Here is a 24,415-nt window from a genome sequence, read left to right on the forward strand (position 1 = left end):
CAGAGCCCTTGTGGGGATGCAGGAGTGTGGTGGTGTGTGTAGTTACCAAGACTCTGTTAAATACTAGGCCTAGGCTGAATGGTTTCCCTTCTGCAGGTGAACTGCCCATGTATATTGCACACTCACCCTGATATGCTCTCTATATATACTAAAGTATGTGGACACCCCTTCAAATTAGTGGATTTGGCTATTTCAGCCACAGCCGTTGCTGGTGTATAAAATCTCAGCACATAGCCATGCAATCTCCATAGACAAACATTGGCAGTAGAATGGTCTTAGTGAAGAGCTCAGGGACTTAAAATGTGGCACTGTCATAGGTTGTCACCTTTCCAACAAGTCAGTTTGTCAAATTTCTGCCCTGCTAGAGCTTCTCCGGTCAACTGTAAGTGCTGTTGTTATGGTGAAGTGAAAACGCCTAGGAGCAACAGCAGTGGTAGGCCACACAAGCTCACAGAACGCGACTGCTGAAACGCGTAAAAATTGACTGTCCTCGGTTGCAACACTCACTACCAAACTACCTTTGGAGCAACGTCAACACAAGACCTGTTCGTCAGGAGCTTCATGAAATGGGTTGTCATGGCCGAGCAGCCGCACACAAGCCTAAGATCAACATGCGCAATGCCAAGCATCGGTTGGAGTGGTGTAAAGCTCGCCGCCATTGGACTCTGGAGCAGTAGAAACGCAGTAGAAACGCGTTCTCTGGAGTGATGAATCACACACTCCGATGGACTAATCTGGGTTTAGTGGGTGCCAGGAGAATGCTACCTGTCCCAATGCATAGTGTCAACTACCAACTATAAAGTTTGGTGGAGGATAAATAATGGTCTGGGGCAGTTTTTCATGGTTTGGGCTAGGCCCCTTAGTTCCAGTGAAGAGACTTCTTAATGCTACAGCATACAATGACATTCTAGACGATTTTGTACCTCCAACTTTGGGGAAACAGTCCATTTCCTGTTTCAGAATGACAATGCCCCCGTTCACAAAGCGAGGTCCATACAGAAATGGTTTGTCGATCGGTGTGGAAGAACTTGACTGGTCTGGAACCTGACCTCAACCCCATGTAACACCTTCGGAATGAATTGTAACACCGACTGCGAGCCAGGCCCAATCGCCCAACATCAGTGCCCGACCTCACTAATGCTCTTGTGGCTGAATGGAAGCAAGTCCCCGCAGCAATGTTCCAACATCTAGTGGACAGCCTTCCCAGAAGAGCTGTTATAGCAGCAAAGGGGGACCGACTCCATATTAATGCCCATGATTTTGGAATGAGATGTTTGACTAGCAAGTGTCCACATACTTTTGGTCCTTGTAGTGTATCTTAATGGATAGTTGACACCCCCTTAGACCATTCTCCTTTTAATCATGTCAGATCCCATCATGTAAATGACTCCTCCAATACCATTATCCTCTCAGACACCCACTCTTCCAGTTCCTGACTTTCAGGAGACCACAAATGTTGTTGTACTGGACAGGCTTTATTAACTCTGATCAACTGTTTGGGCTAGAAACCAATGTCCCCTTTGTGTACTGCTGTTTAACGTGTGCCCCCCTGTTTCTCTCTCCTCTCTGCAGTGAACAGAGTATCTGTCAGGCGCGGGCCGCTGTCATGGTGTATGACGATGCCAATAAGAAATGGGTTCCAGCCGGCGGCTCCACGGGCTTCAGCAGAGTGCACATATACCACCACACGGGCAACAACGCCTTCCGGGTGGTGGGACGCAAAATACAGGACCATCAGGTGAGTCAGTGGGGACAGCACAGGACTGGGTGATTTGAGGAGTATGTAGTGCTTGAGAAGACTTTCTGAATGCAATAGAAATACTGTAGAAGTTGTGGTTTGTTTGAAGTGGGACCAGGATTTCACGTGGCTGAACCCTGCGCTGGTCGGAGTTCTTTACGTTATTCCGTCTCTGACGTGTTTCATTTGGGGTAGTAGCCTGGCAGCCATCTTGCTTGTCTCAGTGTCTCTCAGGAATGATCCAGCTCTGGAAACAGATAGGAGAGCTCTGCTGCTCCACTAGTCTCCGTCACATCACAGCCGTGACTGGACTGCTAGAGCCAAGCTCTCACAAACATACACCTGTCAGTGTGTTTGTCCCTTGTCCTAGAGTAAAGCCCACGGTCAGCTAAAGAGTCAACAGACAACAACAGCAATATAGATCCATGCCAGAGAGGAAACGTAACAGTCTCCTGTATTCCTCTCCTCTCTCTGACTGGTTTACTGCTTTTACTCTGTACGATATGATCTGGCCAGGCAGCCAGATATACACATCTGCATTTAATGAAGGGAACATTTATGTGGAAAATGAGTGGATGGCCTGTTTTTTAGGAAAAATAGGATACATATTTGGAGAAACAAGACACTAGGTGCTGCTGAATTGTTTCCACGGTACCAGACTACACCTCTCCGATTGGATTAGTGTTGGCGCTGATTGTTGTCTGTTTGGTGTTTGTTTGGTATTTGGTAGCCCTCTGTGTGTGTTGCTAGCTTACACAATGAAGCTGACCCTTGCCCAAACCCATCTCCTGGGTTTTTAACTGAATTCCCCTCTAAATTCAGTTATGTCAGCGGGAACTCTTGTTTTCCCTCTTTGTCGCCTGTTATTCTCATTACAAACATATGGGTTTCCCTTAGAGTGGTTTCCCTGAAATAGACTTAAAGGAAGCCATGATGGGCTGTTTTCAGCATTGAGAGTGAATAGGTTTTAGTAGAGGTTTATTATACTGCCTGGGTTGGGACTGAACAGATGGTTAGCTTGGTCTGATGGATCCTGCGTGTGTCCTGTAAGAGTTAACTCTACATGTCTGGGAGTATCTCTCTGTCAGTGCATCAGACTGTTGGGATTTAGTAGATTTCACTGTAACGGTGCTAGCGGATAAACTTGTACAGAGAGCACTTCTGCCAGTCCATTAGTTGGGGGATGATCACTATAGGATCCAGTCTGTTGCATCCCAGAACATCAGTGCTGTTTCCCAGGGCCTCGTTGCCATGCAAGAAGAGTGTTTGTGGAGATGGCTGAGTGCAGTACTAGTGTAGTCCACTGAGGCACTGTCTACATCCAGAGCCACTGCAGGCCAGGGGCCTTTTCTGCAGTAGCAGATCCTGTTAAAAACTCCTGTCTCAGGAGAGGCCAATGGAGAGATGGAGCAGCGTAGGACAGGTCAGACGAGTGGAGAATAGAGGCACTGTTTGTTGGCCGGTTAACTCTAAAAGCATATTTTCTTCTGGGTCTAGTATCCTTGTTTATTAGGATTATCTTACTATCCCAGAAGCATTATGAACTGAAATAAATATTTGTATGAACATAACAAGATTCAACAACTGAAACATAAACTGAACAAGTTCCACAGACATTTGACTAACAGAAATGGAATAATGTGTCCCTAAGCAAAGGGGAGGGGGATCAAAATCAAAAGTAACAGTCAGTAGCTGGTGTGGCCACCAGCCACATTAAGTACTGCAGTGCATCTCCTCCTCATGGACTGCACCAGATTTGCCAGTTCTCGCTGTGAGATGTTACCCCACTCTTCCACCAAGGTACCTGCAAGTTCCCAGACATTTCTGGGGGGAATGGCCCTAGCCCTCACCCAGGTCCCAGACGTGCTCAATGTGATTGAGAACCGGACTCTTCGCTGGCCATGGCAGAACACTGACATGTCTTGCAGGAAATCTGGTGGCATTGTCATGCTGGAAGGTCATGTCAGGATGAGCCTGCAGGAAGGGTACCACAGGAGGGAGGAGGATGTCTTCCCTGTAACACACAGCGTTGAGATTGCCTGCAAAGACAACAAGCTCAGTCCGATGATGCTGTTACACACAGCCCCAGACCATGACAGACCCTCTACCTCTAAATGGATCCTACTCCAGAGTACAGGCCTCGGTGTAACACTCATTCCTTCGATGATAAACGCGAATCCGACCATCACCCCTGGAGAGAGAACCTGTCAGTCCTGTCTGGTCCACGCCCATAGGCGACGTTGTTGCCGGTGATGTCTGGTGAGGATCTGCCTTACAACAGGCCTACAAGTCCTCAGTCCAGCCTCTCTCAGCCTATTGCGGACAGTTTGAGCACTGATGGAGGGGTTGTGCGTTCCTGGTGCAACTCAGGCACTTGTTGTTGCCATCCCATACCTGTCTTGCAGGTGTGATGTGTGAAGTCATTTAGATTTTTTACGAATTATCTTTGAAAGACAGGGTCCTGAAAAAGGGCTGTGTATTTTTTTGCTGAGTTAGATAGCTACTGGACTCAGCCGTTTAGTCCCTCTGATGTGTTTCTGGTCAGGACCATGCAGTGATCGAGACAGAGCTGTTGGAGCGTAGTGGTCAGACATGAACATGCTGGTCACAGTGGGCCTCTTGGTGCACAGAACTTCCAACAGAACCTCCATTCTGCGGGACTTGCGGGCCCTGACGGAGATCATTGCAGTGCAGTCTGCATTTTTCATGCTGCGGACGGTCAGACGACTTTGAGATGAAAATAGTTTTTTTTTTGTCCCGCAGATTTATTGGAAACGGTCTTATTACTGCTTTGCTAGTATGTGTTATCCTAGGCTTGCCTATTGTATTAAAACCACCTCTTTGTCATGTTATTCACACACTCAGTAGCCTACCTCCTCTCCTAGTTAGGCGTGATCAACATCAAGTGTGCCTATACAGTATTTGTGGTCTCCTTGAAATGGAGTAGGCTGCCTATGCATGGGCGGAGAGCCAGGTGGCAGTTGTCTTTCCAAGGAAATGAACTTCCTAAATATGATTTAGGCTAAAGTTTACTAAATTGCCTGGAATGAAATATTGTATATTTGTCTTCGTCTGAAAACCGCCCCACTCCTAAAAGGTAGGCTATATGCTAAATGTAGCTTGAGAGAAAGTGCAGAAGTGTCCTCTCTCTCACCCACTCTGCGCTCTACGTCTATCCTATTGGCTGATGTAGCCCAGTAGTACCGATAGCCTAATATAATGGGCCACGTGAGAATTGCTGGTAATTTAACAACTCTTGATATTGCCTATAGGGTGCAAAATTCCTGGAAAATGGCTGGCAAGTTAGCTTCGTTACATATGCCTAAGATAACATTGTGGGACTGCGGTTGGATTCAGGACCAGTTCTTCCGGGAGCGGGTGGGAGTCGGACAGAAAGCCAGTGGGAGCGGGTGGGAGTCGGACAGAAAGCCAGTGGGAGCGGGTGGGAGTCGGACAGAAAGCCAGCGGGTGGGAGTCGGACAGAAAGCCAGCGGGTGGGAGTCGGACAGAAAGCCAGCGGGTGGGAGTCGGACAGAAAGCCAGCGGGTGGGAGTCGGACCCAGAAGTCGGACAGCCAGCGGGTGGGAGTCGGACCGAAAGCCAGCGGGTGGGAGTCGGACAGAAAGCCAGTGGGAGCGGGTGGGAGTCGGACAGAAGTGGGAGCCAGTGGGAGCGGGTGGGAGTCGGACAGAAAGCCAGCGGGTGGGAGTCGGACAGAAAGCCAGTGGGAGCGGACAAAAGCCAGCGGGTGGGAGTCGGACAGAAAGCCAGTGGGAGCGGGTGGGAGTCGGACAGAAAGCCAGTGGGAGCGGGTGGGAGTCGGACAGAAAGCCAGCGGGTGGGAGTCGGACAGATAGCCAGCGGGAGCGGGCTGGTGCGGTATGAAAAGCTGAGCGTGGGATGAAGAAATCAGTCCCGTGCAGGCCACTTTGAGTGGTGCAGCACTCTAAGGCACTGCATCTCAGTGCTAGAGCCGCCACTACAGACCTTGGTTCGATTCCAGGCTGTATCACAACCGACCGTGATTGGGAGTCCCATAGGGTGGCGCACAATTGGCCCAGCGTCGTTAGGGTTTGACCAGTGGTAGGCCGTCATTGTAAATGAGAATTTGCTCTTAACTGACTTGCCTAGTTAAATCAATCTTCTTTTTTTTTAAATAAGTACTTTCTACCATAATGCCAGTAAATCCAGGAGGTTTGGAATCCCAGTGCAGCACCTCGCTCCCCTCAGAATTTACACCACAGAGGCCAGTTAAGGATGACATCAAACCCGGCCCTGATGCAGGGTGTCAAGTAATATTTCACTCTGGGATGGTTTTCTTTCTTTGAAAACTTTATTTTTTTTGAAACTCAGTAGTCGCTATTTGTTCCCCCTGAAGCAATAAACCCTGACCACTTTTTAAGAATCTAATTTAGAGTTCCATTAACTTTGAAGGCCTTATTTCTGTAATGCCCGACCCTGTTCCGCCTGTCTATTACTTAATGTAGAGCAGCAAACTGGAGCAGAAGGATTTAACGCAGTGGAAAAACCTCAACGTTATTGGTTTAATTTGACCAATCCAATAAAAAGCTATTGCTGGCCCCCTCCTTCTCTTGGTCTCACACTTGTCCTTACAATTGCTGTAGACCTATACTGTGTGTGAAGGACAATTTGATGTAGATATCAAAAACAGATGCCACAGTTTCTAAATACTGATCCAATAGTCTCATTCCTGTGATGAGTGAAGTGTCTAAAGTGCAGTGTCTTCAGAGTAGGAAGGTCTTGCTGTTGTCTCTACAGCCGCTAAGCGTCGCAGAATCCATACCCTCAAGGCCCTGCAATGTCTTGTGATGGATGAGTACTGCACATAGACCCCAGGTGTCACGGGCGTTGTAAGAAGCTGACCAAGGTGCAGCATGGTGAGCATACATTTCTGTTTATTTAGGTAAATGTCGCCAACAAAACAAGGACATAACCGTGACGCTTAACATAGGCTATGTTGCCTCTAACAAAGTCAACTACCCACACTGAAGGAGGGAAAAAGGGCTGCCTAAGTATGGTTCCCAATCAGAGACAATGATAGACAGCTGTCCCTGATTGAGAACCATACCGGCCAAACACATAGAAATAAAGAAAAATAGAAAACAAAACATAGAATGCCCACCCCACATCACACCCTGACCTAACCAAATAGAGAAATAAAACGGCTTTCTAAGGTCAGGGCGTGACACCAGGAGTGTGTGTGTGTGTGTGTGTGTGTGTGTGTGTGTGTGTGTGTGTGTGTGCGCACACAGTCACGGAAGGCTGTTTGTCCGCTGACACTGTATGACGGCGAGGCGGGACTGAGAATCCATCTAACACACAGCATTCCTCCTGTAGGAGAGGGCGAGGGAGTGCTCGCCGGTCAGCATGTGCTTCATCAGCAATCCCAGAACCCTCTCCGTCTTCTCCCTGACGTCTCCCATCCCGTGGGAAGAGAGGAGGATAGGTCATTACGAGGCCCCGCTCTCCTGCTGTTGTTGTTTGTTTCAACACAATGGGAAAGGTCCTTCACGCCACCCCTATAGACACTCACAGCGACATTTGTGTCCTCAACATGTAGGAGGGATTTGACTGCTCTTAGAACTGGGTTCAGATGATCCTTGGACTCCATTGAAAGGTCATGTTGACACCCTGTTATGGGTTTAAGGCAGCAAACTGGTTAGTAGCCCAAGGACCACTAAAGGCTTAACGAACACAGACCTGATGTAGGATTTCTGTTGTCACAGATGTAAAGTCGTCACTCTCTACTTAGTAAGTCAATAAGCTGATCATGAATGGAGATGTTTTTTATATATCTTCATAACTCTTTTAATAAAGACTTTAATCCGACAGCAATCCAGATGCATGTTAATTAGGCCCTAGGATTAGGATTTCTGGTTTCTAATTATTATGAGCAGAGATTTGCAACACTACACACACTGCACTGTGTGATTAATATTGATTAATATCAATAAAATGTGATGATTGACTTATCTGAAATGAGACGGTATGGAGGCAAGACGTGTGAAGACTTGATGCTGCTTATTATTATTCGACTGATACAGCCACCTGTCTGCGTCTGTCTAGTGCAGAGAATCGATCACAGGAAGATGGACTGTCTATCTGGAGTGTGGAGGCTTTGGCTTGTCGAGGTCATTTCACACACTTATGACGGCTGAAGTTGAAACTAGTTGGTTTAAAATCATTTTAGAAAATCAAAAGATGATGAATAGGCGCAATGTACTTTGCACATTTCAGATTATTCTTCAATTGATGCGTCTTTATTAGACTGTAAGGTAGCAATATACTGTGGCATACTTTCCCCTTTGCACTGACTCTTTCAACTGGTGACTGCAGCAGTGAGATCTGTAGCCTCGGCCTTGAATACCACTCAGACCCTGACTAGGCTGAAGAACTAACAGAGTTCCTGAGTGTTTCTTGGCCGGGGTACAGTACTGCTGGTTTCTGATAGGGGCTCGATGAACTATATTTGTTATGCGTCGTTCCTCTACTGTTCCTCTGTCTCTAACTGGAGTTGAACCGACAGCCTGTTTTGTTTTCTCTGCTCCGTTGTGTGCCTCAGTGTGCTCATCAACAAGAAATGAGAGAACAGATTATGTAAATCTCTGGCCTGGCAGCCCAGAGGGGGGGGGGAAGCTAGTAACCAACACATCTTCACTTTCAAGAGCCAAAGGATAATTCAATTCTAGATATTTAAAATAAACGTGGTGCGGATATTATAGGTATTTTTTCCACAGCTTTCGCCAACCCTAACATTCTAGAACTGAAGAACTATCTTGATCCTCACGCTTTGAATGATTGCTTGGGAGCTAAACGCAGCTCATTTGATTCCCTCCATTTATTTATGAAAGGTGTGCTCATGTTTCTCTGACCTGAAGACTGACACAGCGTTTCTTCTTGGTCATGTGCCAAAGTGATTAAATAACCACACACATAACATTTCAAGGTGGCTCGTACTTTATTGTAGTGAGTGTGGCAGCTCTTAGGTGCTTTTAGACTGAATGAGGTGTATTGGCTGTAATGCGTGACTCACTTTATAGAGTAGACCTATTATGAGCTCTAGAAAGCTGCATTTCCTGTTATCATGATAAACGCGTTCTGAGCAACACAGTTCTTTCTGTGCTTCAGAAAAGCTGTCTCAAAACCATCTCACCTCTCCTTCTCCCTGTAAGTAAGATAAACTTGTTTTGAGTAACACAAATAGTCCTTTCAGTATTTCAGAATAACCCCCCCCGCCCCCTCTCCTTCTCCAGGTGGTAATAAACTGTGCCATTCCCAAGGGGCTCAAGTACAACCAGGCCACACAGACCTTCCACCAGTGGCGCGATGCCAGGCAGGTCTACGGACTCAACTTTGGCAGCAAGGAGGATGCCAACGTATTCGCCAGTGCCATGATGCATGCCCTGGAGGTGCTCAACTCTCAGGACACAGGTGCAGGTAAGCTCCATTGACTGGCAGGAAGACTGCTGTAAAGACCTGAGTCATCCAATCAGCTGTTTGTTGGGTTTTAACAAATGAGAGGTGGTCTAGCCTGTTGCCATCCTGTTGCCTCACTCACTGCAGTGGTTGGAGTGAGAAGTGGCCTGCATGGTAAGTAGGCAGGCATGCAAACCTTATGGCTGATCTAGGAGATGGGTATGGGTTAGGCTAGGAGGGCTTTGCTCAGACGCACAGCTGCTTAACCCCTTACGCTTGTGGAAAGTGGCCTATATGGACGGGGACCAATTGAAATGATTCTAACAAAAGAAGTATAAAAAGCATATGCATGACCATGGTAGCAAATGAAAGAGAACACTTTGGAGTTCATGGGGAAATTATCAGGCTGACGGTGAGGACAAAACAGTTCATCTGGCACAAGACTGAATCCAAACACTAAATCGTTGATTTCATGTGCCTTTTTAAGTTCACTGTGCTTTTCACAGCGTTTGTCAATGACGAAATCTGCAAATACTGGATACATTCAGTAACATAATAAGAATATTAATTGACATTTTGGAGTAGGTGCAAGATCAGAATAAATGATTACAGAGAGGTCACGTCTCCCCACCCTCACACAAATGCTGTCTACGCAATCCAAAAACGTCCCGTTATAAATCTGGGTCAGGTGGGCTTCATTTGAAAGCCTATTCTATTGCCAACATGGCTAGCTAAGTTAGATTATCTTGCCGTGTTAGACTTTCGAAAGGCACTTCAGACAAACCGAATGTAATTTTGGTGCACATAGAATGGAGTCATGAGTGCCTTCAAGTGTGTGTTGCTCGGCTCATTTTCTTCACAACACGACAAACACTCATTCTGTTTAGGAAAACCCAGGGTATAACACGTGTCATCCTTGTAACTGTGAGTTTTCAAATATAGAAATGTGAAGTGCACATTTGGACTCATGGATGTGTGGTTTGCTTGTATGACATCAATGCAGTATTAATTATAATGCTCAACGTCTCTTCTTTCAGAACACATCAACTCCTCTCGATTTACAGCATTTCCCACTCGGTCAACAACTATGTGCAAAAGTAGCCCAATCAGTGGGAGGGATGGGGGGCATCTTGTCGTGCGGTGCTCAACTTTATAACGTCTGTCAGTTAAAAAGTGTGATCGAATCAACGCAATATTGGCCACTTTCAAATCAAATGTATTTATAAAGCCCTTCTTACATCAGCTGATATTTCAAAGTGCTGTACAGAAACCCAGCCTAAAATCCCAAACAGCAAGCTAGGCTAGGAAAAACTCCCTAGAAAGGCCAGAACCTAGGAAGAAACATAGAGGAACCAGGCTATGAGGGGTGGCAAATCCTCTTCTGGCTGTGCCGGGTGGAGATTTGAACATCTTGGCCATGTTCTGTTATAATGTTCATAGATGACCAGCAGGGTCAAATAATAATAATCACAGTGGTTGTCGAGGGTGAAACAGGTCAGCACCTCAGGAGTAAATGTCAGTTGGCTTTTCATAGCCAATCATTCAGAGTATCTCTACCGCTCCTGCTGTCTCTAGAGAGTTGAAAACAGCAGGTCTGGGACAGGTAGCACGTCCGGTGAACAGGTCAGGGTTCCATAGCCGCAGGAGCAGCAGCACGGCCAGGTGGAGTCATCGGGCCAGGTAGTCCTGAGGCATGGTCCTAGGGCTCAGGTCCTCAGAGTGAGTGAGAGAGAGAGATAGAGAATACTTAAATTCACACAGAACACTGGATAAGACAGGAGAAATACTCCAGATATACAGTGGGGAGAACAAGTATTTGATACACTGCCGATTTTGCAGGTTTTCCCCACTTACAAAGCATGTAATTTATATCATAGGTACACTTCAACTGTGAGAGACGGAATCTAAAACAAAAATCCAGAAAATCACATTGTATGATTTTTAAGTAATTCATTTGCATTTTATTGCAAGACATAAGTATTTGATCACCTACCAACCATTAAGAATTCCGGCTCTCACAGACCTGTTAGTTTTTCTTTAAGAAGCCGTCCTGTTCTCCACTCATTACCTGTATTAACTGCACCTGTTTGAACTAGTTACCTGTATAAAAGACACCTGTCCACACACTCAATCAAACAGACTCCAACCTCTCCACAATGGCCAAGACCAGCGAGCTGTGTAAGGACATCAGGGATAAAATTAAAATTCACCTGAAATTGTAGACCTGCACAAGGCTGGGATGGGCTACAGGACAATAGGCAAGCAGCTTGGTGAGAAGGCAACAACTGTTGGCGCAATTATTAGACAATGGAAGAAGTTCAAGATGACGGTCAATCACCCTCGGTCTGGGGCTCCATGCAAGATCTCACCTCGTCTCACCTCATGGGGCATCAATGAGGAAGGTGGGGGATCAGCCCAGAACTACATGGCAGGACCTGGTCAATGACTTGAAGAGAGCTGGGACCACAGTCTCAAAGAAAACCATTAGTAACACACTACGCCGTCATGGATTAAAATCCTGCAGCGCACGCAAGGTCCCCCTGCTCAAGCCAGTGCATGTCCAGGCCCATCTGAAGTTTGCCAATGACTGTCTGGATGATCCAGAGGAGGAATGGGAGAAGTTAATGTGGTCTGATGAAACAAAAATCAAGCTTTTTGGTCTAAACTCCACTCGCCGTGTTTGGAGGAAGAAGAAGGATGAGTACAACCCCAAGAACACCATCCCAACTGTGAAGCACAGAGGTGGAAACCTCATTCTTTGGGGATGCTTTTCTGCAAAGGGGACAGGACGACTGCACCGTATTGAGGGGAGGATGGATGGGGCCATGTATCGCAAGATCTTGGCCAACAACCTCCTTCCCTTAGTAAGAGCATTGAAGATGCGTCGTGGCTTGGTCTTCCAGCATGACAACGACCCGAAACACACAGCCAGGGTAACTAAGGAGTGGCTCCGTAAGAAGTGGAGTGGCCTAGCCAGTCTCCAGACCTGAACCCAATAGAAAATCTTTGGAGAGGGCTGAAAGTCCGTATTGCCCAGCGACAGCCCCAAAACCTGAAAGATCTGGAGAAGGTCTGTATGGAGGAGAGGGCCAAAATCCCTGCTGCAGTGTGTGCAAACCTGGTCAAGAACTACAGGAAACGTAGGATCTCTGTAATTGCAAACAAAGGTTTCTGTACCAAATATTAAGTTCTGCTTTTCTGATGTATCAAATACTTATGTCATGCAATAAAATGCAAATTAATTACTTAAAAATCATACAATGTGATTTTCTGGATTTTTGTTCTAGATTCCGTCTCTCACAGTTGAAGTGTACCTATGATAAAAATGACAGACCTCTACATGCTTTGTAAGTAGGAAAACTTGCAAAATCGGCAGTGTATCAAATACTTGTTCTCCCCACTGTAACAGACTGACCTTAGCCCTCCGACACATAAACTACTGCAGCATAAATACTGGAGGCTGAGACAGGAGGGGTCGGGAGATACTGTGGCCCCATCCAACGACACCCCCGGACAGGGCCAAACAGGCAGGATATAACCCCACCCACTTTGCCAAAGCACAACCCCCACACCACTAGAGGGATATCTTCAACCACCAACTTACCATCTTGAGACAAGGCCGAGTATAGCCCACGAAGATCTCCGCCACGGCACAACCCAAGGGGTGGCGCGAACCCAGACAGGAAGATCACGTCAGTGACTCAACCCACTCAAGTGACGCACCCCTCCTAGGGACGGCATGGAAGAGCACCAGTAAGCCAGTGATTCAGCCCTTGTAATAGGGTTGGAGGCAGAAAATTCCAGTGGAGAGAGGGGAACCAGCCAGGCAGAGGCCTCAAGGGCGGTTCGTTGCTCCAGTGCCTTTCCGTTCACCTTCACACTCCTGGGCCAGACTACACTCAATCATATGACCCAGTGAAGAGATGAGTCTTCAGTAAGGACTTAAAGCTTGAGACCGAGTCTGCGTCTCTCACATGGGTAGGCAGACCTAAAAATTGAGCTCTATAGGAGAAAGCCCTGCCTCCAGCTGTTTGCTTAGAAATTCTAGGGACAGTTAGGAGGCCTGCGTCATGTGACCGTAGCGTTAGTGTAGGTATGTACGGCAGGACCAAATCGGAAAGATAGGTAGGAGCAAGCCCATGTAATGCTTTGTAGGTTAGCAGTACAACCTTGAAATCAGCCCTTGCATTAACAGGAAGCCAGTGTAGAGAGGCTAGCACTGGAGTAATATGATTTTTAAAAATAGTTCTAGTCAAGATTCTAGCAGCCGTGTTTAGCACTAACTGAAGTTTATTTAGTGCTTTATCTGGGTGGCCGGAAAGTAGAGCATTGCAGTAGTCTAACCTAGAAGTGACAAAAGCATGGATTCATTTTTATGCATCATTTTTGGTCAGAAAGGTTCTGCTTTTTGCAATGTTACGTAGATGGAAAATAGCTGTCCTTGAAACAGTCTTGATATGTTCGTCAAAAGAGAGATCAGGGTCCAGAGTAATGCTGAGGTCCTTCACAGTTTTATTTGAGACGACTGTACAACCATCAATATTAATTGTCAGATTCAACAGACAATATTTTTGTTTCTTGGGACCTAGAACAAGTATCTCTGTTTTGTCAAAGTTTAAAAGTAGAACATTTGCAGCCATCCACTTCCTTATGTCTGAAACACAGGCTTCCAGCGAGGGCAATTTTGAGGCTTCACCATGTTTCATAGAAATGTAGTGAAAACAATAGTGGTCCTAAAACGGAAGCTTGAGGAACACCGAAATTTACAGTTGATTTGTCAGAGGACAAACCATCCACAGAGACAAACTGATATCTTTCCGATAGCTTTCTTGACATCTATGAAAAGAGTCAGGTAAAGAGTTTTTTTGATTTCTTAATAGTAGTGGTAGTGTTGTATTTTGAGACAGTCTTGTATAAGCTAAGAAGCCAATAGGCAGAGGGTAGCATCTTTTTGTCTGATTCTCTGTAATAATGATATGGGAATAATGCATATTTTTTTGTAAAGTGGTTTCTTGCATCAAACACAGCACAATTTTCAGTCACCTCCTTCTCTGAAGGACAAGTGGATTAACAGGTTCATGTCAAGCCCTTCATGATTTTATTGAATTTTTTCCAAAAGTCTCATGGAATGTAGGCCTACATTGAACACCACACATTGGCTGATACTGTAGGCTGAACGATAGAACAGCTATTTCCATGTTACAATGTTATGGGATGTATTTTCTCCATAGTTTTTTTTATGGTAGGCCACACTGATAGGCCTACAATATGATCAACTAGCCACAGTAGCCTATTGGCCACTGTTAAAACTGTAACTTAAACAGGTACAGCTTCCGTGTTCACAGTAAACGCGCGTTGGAAGTTGCACAGAATGTTCACAACATTGAAGTTTGCACGCAGCAGACCTACAATTTGCTCAATGCCGAGAAAGATTTGAGTGAACATTGGCTCTAATGTCATGTATAGCATGTTACTGTACAGCAACTGGGTTAAAATTTTAGGCGTTTCACTGACAATCTGCCATTTTCAACCTGTATATAGTGGAACGGGTGAACGTGACTTAGGTATTTGAGCAGGACCCTAGAGTCAGAGAGATGCCGTAACCCTCTATTTGTGTGTTATCAAACACGGTTTATCATTCATATCACACTTGAGCATAACACTAAAACTGCAGTACTTGGCCAGACATTTTCCAAAGGCACTTTAATGTTTGAGTGTTTAGTCCACACAGATGACTCATCAAGGTTTTACCTGACTTTGCTGATTTTTTTTTTGCTTCACTAAGCTGAAAATATTACATTTGCGTATATTTCTCTTTGAACCACTGTTTTATATTGGTTTGGCAGAATAACTACTTTGTCCTCAGTAGAGTGAGGTCATATGTTTAGTGAGGACCTGCTCTTGTAAAATTTGATGTAATTAGTCGTTCTGATGTATGTCTTGTGATGTATGTCTTAGCTGATAGTGGTCAGTGTGTGTGTGATAGGGGAACTCTGGTATGTTTCAAGTTTTGTCACGTGCACAAGTACTAGAGCCGGGACGATACCAATATCACTGTTGTGGCAAGGAAACAAAACAGGAAGCGGATTGAACTTCTTTAGGAAAACAGCCCAAATGTTGGAAACAAACATCATTATGTTGTCATCCAGAGTCACATGTATTTTCCGAGGTATAGAACGCAGTATTTTACGTACAGTAGCTTTTTAAAGTACCAAAGAGTTCAGTCTACTCTGTGTTTTTGTTATGGCCGTGGAACAAATATTGCGTACCGGCTCTAACAAGTAAAGTGAAATGCCTTTCTTGCAATTTCTGTCCCAAGAATGCATTAATCAATATCAGTAGTACTATAAAATAAAGTAGAACATAAAAGCACGAGAAATAAGAATTGGACGACTAAGTAAGCTATACTATATATATACAAAAGTATTTGGACACCCCTTCAAATGGGTGGAGTCGGCTATTTCAGCCACAGCCGTTGCTGACAGGTGTATCAAATCAAGCACAAAACCATGCAATCTCCACAGACAAACATTGGCAGTAGAATGGCCTTACTGAAGAGCTCAGTGACTTTTGACGTGAAACTGTCATAGGATGCCACCTTTCCAACAAGTCAGTTCTTCATATTTCTGCCCTGCTAGAGCTGCCCCGGTCAATTGTAAGTGCTGTTATTGTGAAGTGGAAGTGTCTAGGCGCAACAATCTCACAGAACGGGACTGCTGATTCCATATGTTATTTCATAGTTTTGATGTCTTCACTATTATGGTACAATCTTGAAAATAGTAAAAATTAAGAAAAACCCTTGAATGAGTAGGTGTGTCCAAACTTTTGACTGGTACTGTAGATCCTCTCCACGTCACCTGGTAGGAGCGGCCTGACAGATAGGATGCAATCCAAGAGTGTACAGCGCCTGAGACATCCAGCCCTTAGAGGGTGGAGAGGAGGATCTAATGGTTCACGGTGTCGAAAGCAGCGAATAGATCAAGGACAGCCTCTGTGACAGAGGAGAGGAGTCTCGGTTGAGTGACCCATCTTGAAGCCTGATTGGTTAGAGTTAAGAAGATGGTTCTTAAAGAGATGAGAGAGTTGGTCAGAAAATGCATGCTATAGGGCCTCCAGTGTGGCGCAGCGGTCTAAGGCACTGCAGGGCTTGAGGCGTCACTACAGATCCGGGTTCGATCCAGGACTTCGTCGCAGCCGGCCTCAACCGGGAGACACATTTGGCCCAGCATCGTCTGGGTTAGGTGAGGGTTTGGACGGCCGGGATGTCCTTGTCCCATTTAGCGACTCCTGTGACAAGCCGGGTGCATGCATGCTGACGTGGTCGCCAGTTTTACGGGGTCTACTCCGACACATTGGTGCTGCTGGCTTCCAGGTTAAGTGAGCAGTATGTCAAGAAGCAGTGCGGCTTGGTGGGTTGTGTTTCGGAGGACGCATGGCTCTCGACATTAGCCTCTCCCGAGTCCATACAGGAGTTGCAGCGATGGGACAAGACTGTAACTACCAATTGGATATCACAAAATTGGGGATAAAAAGTCAAACAAAAAAAGACTGCATGCTCAAGTGTTTTGGAAAGAAGGGTTACCGGTCTGTAGGTGACCTCAGAGGGGTCGATTGTTGGTTTCTTGAGGGGGGGAGCAACTCTGGCTATTTTGAAGTCAGAGTGCATGCAGCCAATGGTCCGGAATGGGAGAAGATCTCCAAAGATGGTCTGGATAAGGGGATGGGGTTGAGCGGGCAGGTTTATCGGGCAGCCGGACAAGGTGTCAAGCCCATTGAGGAAGACTCTACCGTTATGGGTTTCATATTTATATTTATATATCAAATGTAATATGAATAACCAGGCCTTGAATCTTGAGCCTTGTTAGTCTATGTACCTTAACGGGTTGGCTGAGATCTAGTGTAACGGGTTGTAGTCTACTACCCATAAAGGGTTATCTGAGGTATTGTGCTTTGGACATGCTTTTATGATCATATAATCAAGGTCCTTGTGAATCAGATGTAAAATGAACTGGAATAAAATGCGAGTTTCACCTAAGGTCCTTGGCTCCCGCTGAGACTTTCACCTCAGCCGCCTTGATCGAAGTTAACAGACGTGAACGTGGCAACCTTGAATCGGGTGTAGTTTCTTCCCTCTAAAGTTTCCACTTAATGGTTTCCACCTCAGCAACTTATCTTACATTTCCATTTCCAGCAGTCTGTGCTGCGCCAAGCCCATAGAGTGACCTCAGACAAAGAGGCCTTAGAACAAACTGAGATTATGCTGCTTGTCTGCACTCCCTTAGCTTCATTTGTGGACTATCCTGAGTAATATCCACACAGTGGATTTGGTGCTATTTCTCAATGAGGGCTGGCTGTTTTGGACAGAGGGAGGGATGTGTGTTTTTGTTGTAGAGAGGCTTGGTAATATGATTGCAGAGCAGGCTTGGTAGGATGGTTGCAGAGCAGGCTTGGTAATATGGTTGCAGAGCAGGCTTGGTAATATGGTTGCAGAGCAGGCTTGGTAGGATGGTTGCAGAGCAGGCTTGGTAGGATGGTTGCAGAGAAGGCTTGGTAGGATGGTTGCAGAGAAGGCATGGTAGGATGGTTGCAGAGAAGGCATGGTAGGATGGTTGCAGAGAAGGCATGGTAATATGGTTGCAGAGCAGGCTTGGTAGGATGGTTGCAGAGCAGGCTTGGTAGGATGGTTGCAGAGCAGGCTTGGTAGGATGGTTGCAGAGCAGGCTTGGTAGGAAGTTTGCAGAGAAGGCTTGGTAATATGGTTGCAGAGCAGGCTTGGTAGGATGGTTGCAGAGCAGGCTTGGTAATATGGTTGCAGAGCAGGCTTGGTAGGATGGTTGCAGAGCAGGCTTGGTAGGATGGTTGCAGAGCAGGCTTGGTTGCAGAGCAGGCTTGGTAGGATGGTTGCAGAGCAGGCTTGGTAGGATGGTTACAGAGCAGGCTTGGTAGGATGGTTGCAGAGCAGGCTTGGTAGGATGGTTGCAGAGCAGGCTTGGTAGGATGGTTGCAGAGCAGGCTTGGTAGGATGGTTGCAGAGCAGGCTTGGTAGGATGGTTGCAGAGCAGGCTTGGATCTTCTGCCATTTGAAAGGATCCGACGGTGGTTGTGTTTCAAAGTGTGTTTTCAGTTCAGAGTCACTGTCATGAACGTATTGCAGCAGCCACAGCTCTGAGTGCAGTCACTCTATTTCAGTGTCCTTGTCAAAGTGTTTGGAACAAGACTGACTGGTCAGAAGATTGTTTGACCAACTGTGTATGAATTAATCCAGGTTTAACACAGTTGATAAGGGAACGCTGAACATTGAATAGCCTAGTTCCTGATAACATTATGCCCCTCTGCCTCTCTCCCTGTCCTTCATCTCTTTGTTCCTGACTAGACCATTTCCTGTTTACCCCAGTGACTTCTAGCCCTTATCTCTCTCTGAGGCTGGATGGTGGTTGGTTCTCACTGCTCTCTAATAGCCTGTGATAATAAGCTGATAGTGATGTGCTTGGTTATGGAAATTGTTTTAATGAGGCATTCTCCAGTGGTGTGGGTGTTATCACACTATCAGAGCCTGGTGCAGCCTGCTGCTGACAGGAGGAGACCCTGGGGGCTGCTGGAACTTTTACGGAGTCTATAAGGATATCCTCAATGTGTGTGAGAGAGTGGGGATATTTCTGCCTTCTCCATTTCCCCTGTCTGTCTGTTTGCAACAATGTTTGAAATGTGAGCTGTCTTAACCAAGAACCTTTTGCCTCATCAGGTCTCCCCCGGGCTAGGCTTTGGGATACAGAGCGTGTTAGCCTGGCCTTAACAAAGCCCTACCTGGCGGACAGAGGGGAGGCGAAGCCCGATTGGACACTTTAATTGGCCCTGCCTCAGTCAAAGTTCCATTGTGTTGAGTAAGCTGTTTACAGCAGCATACTCCAGCACGGGGCTGGGACTGACTAGATGGGGCTACAGCGACCACTGAGGGCTGGAACAGGTTACAGCTGAGGTACAGCAACCCTGTGTGTGAGCAACTTTGTTTGAGGACTGTGGTTGAGATATGGATCTGATTCTCTGCTCTTCTCTACCCCCTGTTGGTCGTACATATAACTGCACCCAGAAGCGATGACTACCAGAGGGTTTAACACCCCAGTGTTTTCTACAGTATATTCTTATCATCCTAGGTGATGATACTGCTATTCTAATAGGCGTCCCTTTTAGACATGATAAGCCTTCAATGACACATGCGACTCAACATCATTCACTCCCAGACTGGGTGATCATCACCGGACAAGAGAGGAATGGAGTCACTAGTCAATCTTTTTATGAGACTTGTTATTTATTTCACAGCTGGCTAAATCCAGTATTGACGTGGTTGACTGAGGCCTGCTGTGGTCTGTGTTTGGGTCTCTGGTCATGCAGGCTGAATGTAGATGCAGCTGCTGTCTGTTCTGTTGCATACGCTGCACTAATGCCATTAATTAGTAACCTGCCTAAATTACTACCGACCCGTAGCTCTCACGTCTGTAGCCATGAAGTGCTTTGAAAGGCAGGTCATGGCTCACATCAACACCATTATCCCATAAACCCTAGACCCACTCCAATTTGCATACCGCCCCAACAGATCCACAGATGATGCCATTTATATTGCACTCCACACTGCCCTTTCCCACCTGGACAAAAGGAACACCTATGTGAGAATGCTATTCATTGACTGCAGCTCAGCGTTCAACACCATAGTGCCCTCAAAGCTCATCAATAAGCTAAGGGACTAAACACTGGGACTAAACACCTCCCTCTGCAACTAGATCCTGGACTTCCTGACAAGCCGCCCCAGGTGGTAAGGGTAGGTAACAACACATTAGAGGTCGACCGATTATGATTTTTCAACGCCGATACCGATTATTGGAGGACCAAAAAAGGCCGATACCGATTAATCGGTCTTTTTTTGTTTGTAATAATGACAATTACAACAATACTGAATGAACGCTTATTTTAACTTAATATAACACATCAATAAAATCAATTTAGCCTCAAATAAATAATGAAACATATTCAATTTGGTTTAAATAATCCAAAAACAAAGTGTTGGAAAAGAAAGTAAAAATGCAATATGTGCCATGTAAGAAAGCTAACGTTTAAGTTCCTTGCTCCGAACATGAGAACATATGAAAGCTGATGGTTCCTTTTAACATGAGTCTTCAATGTTCCCAGGTAAGAAGTTTTAGGTTGTAGTTAATATAGTATTTATAGGACTATTTCTCTCTATACGATTTGTATTTCATATACCTTTGGATGTTCTTATAGGCACTTTAGTATTGCCAGTGTAACAGTATAGCTTCTGTCCCTCTCCTCGCTCCTACCTGGGCTCGAACCAGTAACACATCGACAACAGCCACCCTCGAAGCAGCGTTACCCATGCTGAGCAAGGGGAACAACCACTCCAAGTCTCAGAGCGAGTGACGTTTGAAACGCTATTAGCGCGCACCCCGCTAACTAGCTAGCCATTTCTCATTGGTTACACCAGCCTCATCTCGGGAGTTGATAGGCTTGAAGTCATAAACAGCTCAATGCTTGAAGCATTGCGAAGAGCTGCTGGCAAAACGCACGAAAGTGCTGTTTGAATTAATGCTTACGAGCCTGCTGGTGCCTACCATTCCTCAGTCAGACTGCTCTATCAAATAGACTTAATTATAACATAATAACACACAGAAATACGAGCCTTAGGTCATTAATATGGTCGAATCCGGAAACAGGCAGGCTCCTCGTGGAGTGCAATGAGAGGCGGGTGGTTGGAGCGTTGGACTAGTTAACTGTAAGGTTGCAAGATTGAATCCCCGAGCTGACAAGGTAAAAATCTGTCATTCTGCCCCTGAACAAGGCACTTAACCCACCGTTCCTAGCCCGTCATTAAAAATAAGAATGAGTTCTTAACTGACATGCTTAGTTATAAAGGTTTAAAAAAAAATTGTAATCTGCCAAATCGGCGTCCAAAAATACAGATTACCGATTGTTATGAAAACTTGAAATCGTCCCTAATTAATCATCCGTTCCGATTAATCGGTCGACCTCTACAACACATCCCCCACGCTGATCCTCAACACAGGGGCCCCTCAGGGGTGCGTGCTCAGTCCCCTCCTGTATTCCCTGTTTACTCATGACTGCACGGCCAGGCACGACTCCAACACCACCATTAAGTTTGCAGATGACACAACAGTGGTAGGCCTGATCACCGACAACGACAAGACGGCTACTACAGGAAAAGGAGGACCGAGCACACCCCCCTTCCCATCAATGGAGCTGTAGTGGAGCAGGTTGAGACCTTCAAGTTCCCTGGAGTCCACATCACCAACAAACTAATGTTCCAATCACGCCAAGACAGTCGTGAAGAGGGCACGACACAACCTATTCCCCTCAGGAGACTGAAAAGATTTGACATGGGTCCTCAGATCCTCAAAAGTTTCTACAGCTGCACCATCGAGAGCATCCTAACTGGTTGCATCACTGCTTGGTATGGCAACTGCTCGGCCTTTGACCGCAAGGCACTACAGAGTTTAGTATGTACTGTCCAGTACATCACTGGGGCCAAGCTTCCTGACATCCAGGACCTCTATACCAGGCGGCCCTAAAAATTGTCAAAGACTCCAGCCAAGGGGCCTCCCGGGTGGCGCAATGGTCTAGGGCACTGCATCGCAATGCTAGCTGGGCCACCAGAGACTCTGGGTTCGCGCCCAGGCTCTGTCGCAGCCGGCCGTGACCGGGATGTCCGTGGGGCGACACACAGGTGGTTAAACCCTCCCTAACAAGTGGTTAGGGAGGGTTTGGCCGGTAGGGATATCCTTGTCTCATCGCGCACTAGTGACTATTGTGTCTCTCCCGAGCCTCGTACGGGAATTATGGCGATGAGACAAGATACTAACAATTGGATACCACGAAATTGGGGAGAAGGAGGGGGTAAAATTAATTTTAATAAAACTTTTTTTTTAAAGACTCCAGCCACCCTAGTCATAGACTGTTCTCTCTGCTACCGCATGGCAAGCGGTACCAGAGCACCAAGTCTAGGTCCAAGAGGCTTCTAAACAGCATCTACCCCCAAGCCATAAGACTCCTGAACATCAGAGTGAAAAGAAGGAAGCCTGTACAGAATAAAAATATTTCAAAACATGCATCCTGTTTGCAACAAGGCACTTAATTAATACTGCAAAAAATGCTTTTTTGTCCTGAATAGAAAGCGTTATGTTTGGGGCCAACACAACACATTACTGAGTACCGCTCTTCATATTTTAAAGCATGGTGGTGGCTGCATCATGTTATGGGTATGCTTGTCATCGGCAAGGACAAGGGAGTTTTTTTTAGGATAAAAATAAACAGAATGGAGCTGAGCACAGGCAAAATCCTATTGGAAAACCTGGTTCACTCTGCTTTCCAACACACTGAGTGATGTATTCACATTTCAGCAGCACAATAACCTAAAACACAAGGCCAAATCTACACTGGGGTTGCTTACCAAGATGACATGAAATATTCCTGAGTGGCCTATTTAGTTTTGACTTACAAATCTATGGTAAGTCTTGAAAATGGATGTCTAGAAATGATCAACAATCAACTTGACAGAGCTTAAAGAATTTTGGGCATGTACAATCCAGGTATGCAAAGCTCTTAGAGACGTACCCAGAAAGACTCTTTCTGTAATCACCTCCAAAGGAGAGTCTACAAAGTATTTGCTCAGGAGTGTGAATACTAGTGTGATTGAGATATTTCTGTATTTCGTTTTCAATAAATTTGCTAAAATATCTAAAAACATGTTTTCTCTTTGATTATGGGGTATTGTTTGTAGATGGGAGAGAAGAAAAATGATATTGAATCCATTTTGATTTCAGGCTGTGAAATAAGTCAAGAGGTAATGAATACTTCCTGAAGGCTCTGTATATCCCTGGAGTCTCTACAGTAGCTTGTCTAATTTTAGCAGAGTGAAATGTGTGCCTTGGAATCACATGGCAAGCAGTCGGCGCTAGGCTGGTTAGTGTGACGCTGACACAGGAGCTGTGTGCTCACCGTGCTGCTACTGCCTGAGACTCAGGCATGTGGGCTTTTCTAAAATGTCTGTTGCCACCTTCCCTCCCAGTCAGATAACCCACTGGACCACTGGGCAGAGAAGGGATGGAGGTCAGGGTCAGTGAGGTTGGGGGTTAAATGTAATGTTTGCTCTGTATAAGGCCTGTGACAAGGTGGTGTAGCCTGTCGACAGACATGAGTGCATAATCTAACTATGAGCTGTCTGACTGTCTGTGTGGAAATGCTTAAAGGCCCACTGCAGTCAAAAACGAGATTCTTCTGTGTTTTATATATTTTTCCACACTGAGGTTGGAATAATACTGTGAAATTGTGAAAATTATGATAATTCCCTTTTAGTTTAAGAGCTGTTTTGAAGACTGCCTGAAATTTTTGCCTGTTTTGGTTGGATGTAGACTTGCCTGGTGAATTAGTTAATAGACCAATAAGAAAGAGTTCCACACCTCTCTGCCAATAACGGCTAGTTTTCAGTTTTCCCCTCCCCATTCAAACCACTCCCAGACAGTCCTAGAAAAAAATCTTGCTTGAGCAAATGCTCTTTGCTAAGAAGCTATTTTTGTTTCTTTTTGACCATTTTAATTTAAAACTATCGCAGTAAGGAACTTAATTGTTAGCCAGAAATGATTTGATATCAAGTTAAAAATGGTCGTATTGGACATTTTTTAATGTGGGATTTGGTTTACACAGAAACCAGCTAGACCACACCTTGGCAGACCTCACCTATTCTGCTTCTCGAGTCCCAGGTGTTGTGAATCGAACCGTTGTCAGAACAGGACAGAAACAGCATTGGTGTGTTTTTTTTTCTCTTCCTCTTTGCCAGGAAGGAATGTGTGTGTGTGTGTGTGTGCACCAGGACAAAGGAGCGATCGGTTACCATCGGAGACAAGGCGGTGGTTGTGGTCTGGTGAGGCCATGTGAAGTTTGGTAATACATTTCAGTCAGGTGACTGGTGAGGGGTTAAGTCTGATGGAGGTCTGTGACCCTCCTCCAGTCACACCAAAGCAACCGTCTTCTCCCCATGTCTAGGACCAACATTAAACCCTAACTTCAAAGCTGGAATCGTTAGCGTGGAAACCACCACGCTACTTCAATCATTATTTCCCCCCTCGAACATCACTGAACATCATTGAACATCACTGAACATCACTGAACACATGATAGAACAGCAGACTATGTACCCCGATTTTCTTTTTTACCATG

The 24,415-nt window shown here is 45.7% G+C and overlaps 1 protein-coding gene across 1 annotated transcript in view; it reads left to right on the plus strand.

The window, feature by feature from the left end:
- The window catches only part of LOC112217643 (protein enabled homolog), an 84,758-nt gene that overhangs the window by 11,127 nt on the left and 49,216 nt on the right, over positions 1 to 24,415 (plus strand). The window contains 2 exon segments of the mRNA XM_042300793.1: positions 1,573 to 1,738; positions 9,013 to 9,196. Coding sequence (XP_042156727.1) covers positions 1,573 to 1,738; positions 9,013 to 9,196 — 350 coding nt within the window.

This window comes from Oncorhynchus tshawytscha, linkage group LG18 (genome assembly GCF_018296145.1).
Source record: "Oncorhynchus tshawytscha isolate Ot180627B linkage group LG18, Otsh_v2.0, whole genome shotgun sequence".
Classification (NCBI taxonomy): Eukaryota; Metazoa; Chordata; class Actinopteri; order Salmoniformes; family Salmonidae; genus Oncorhynchus; species Oncorhynchus tshawytscha.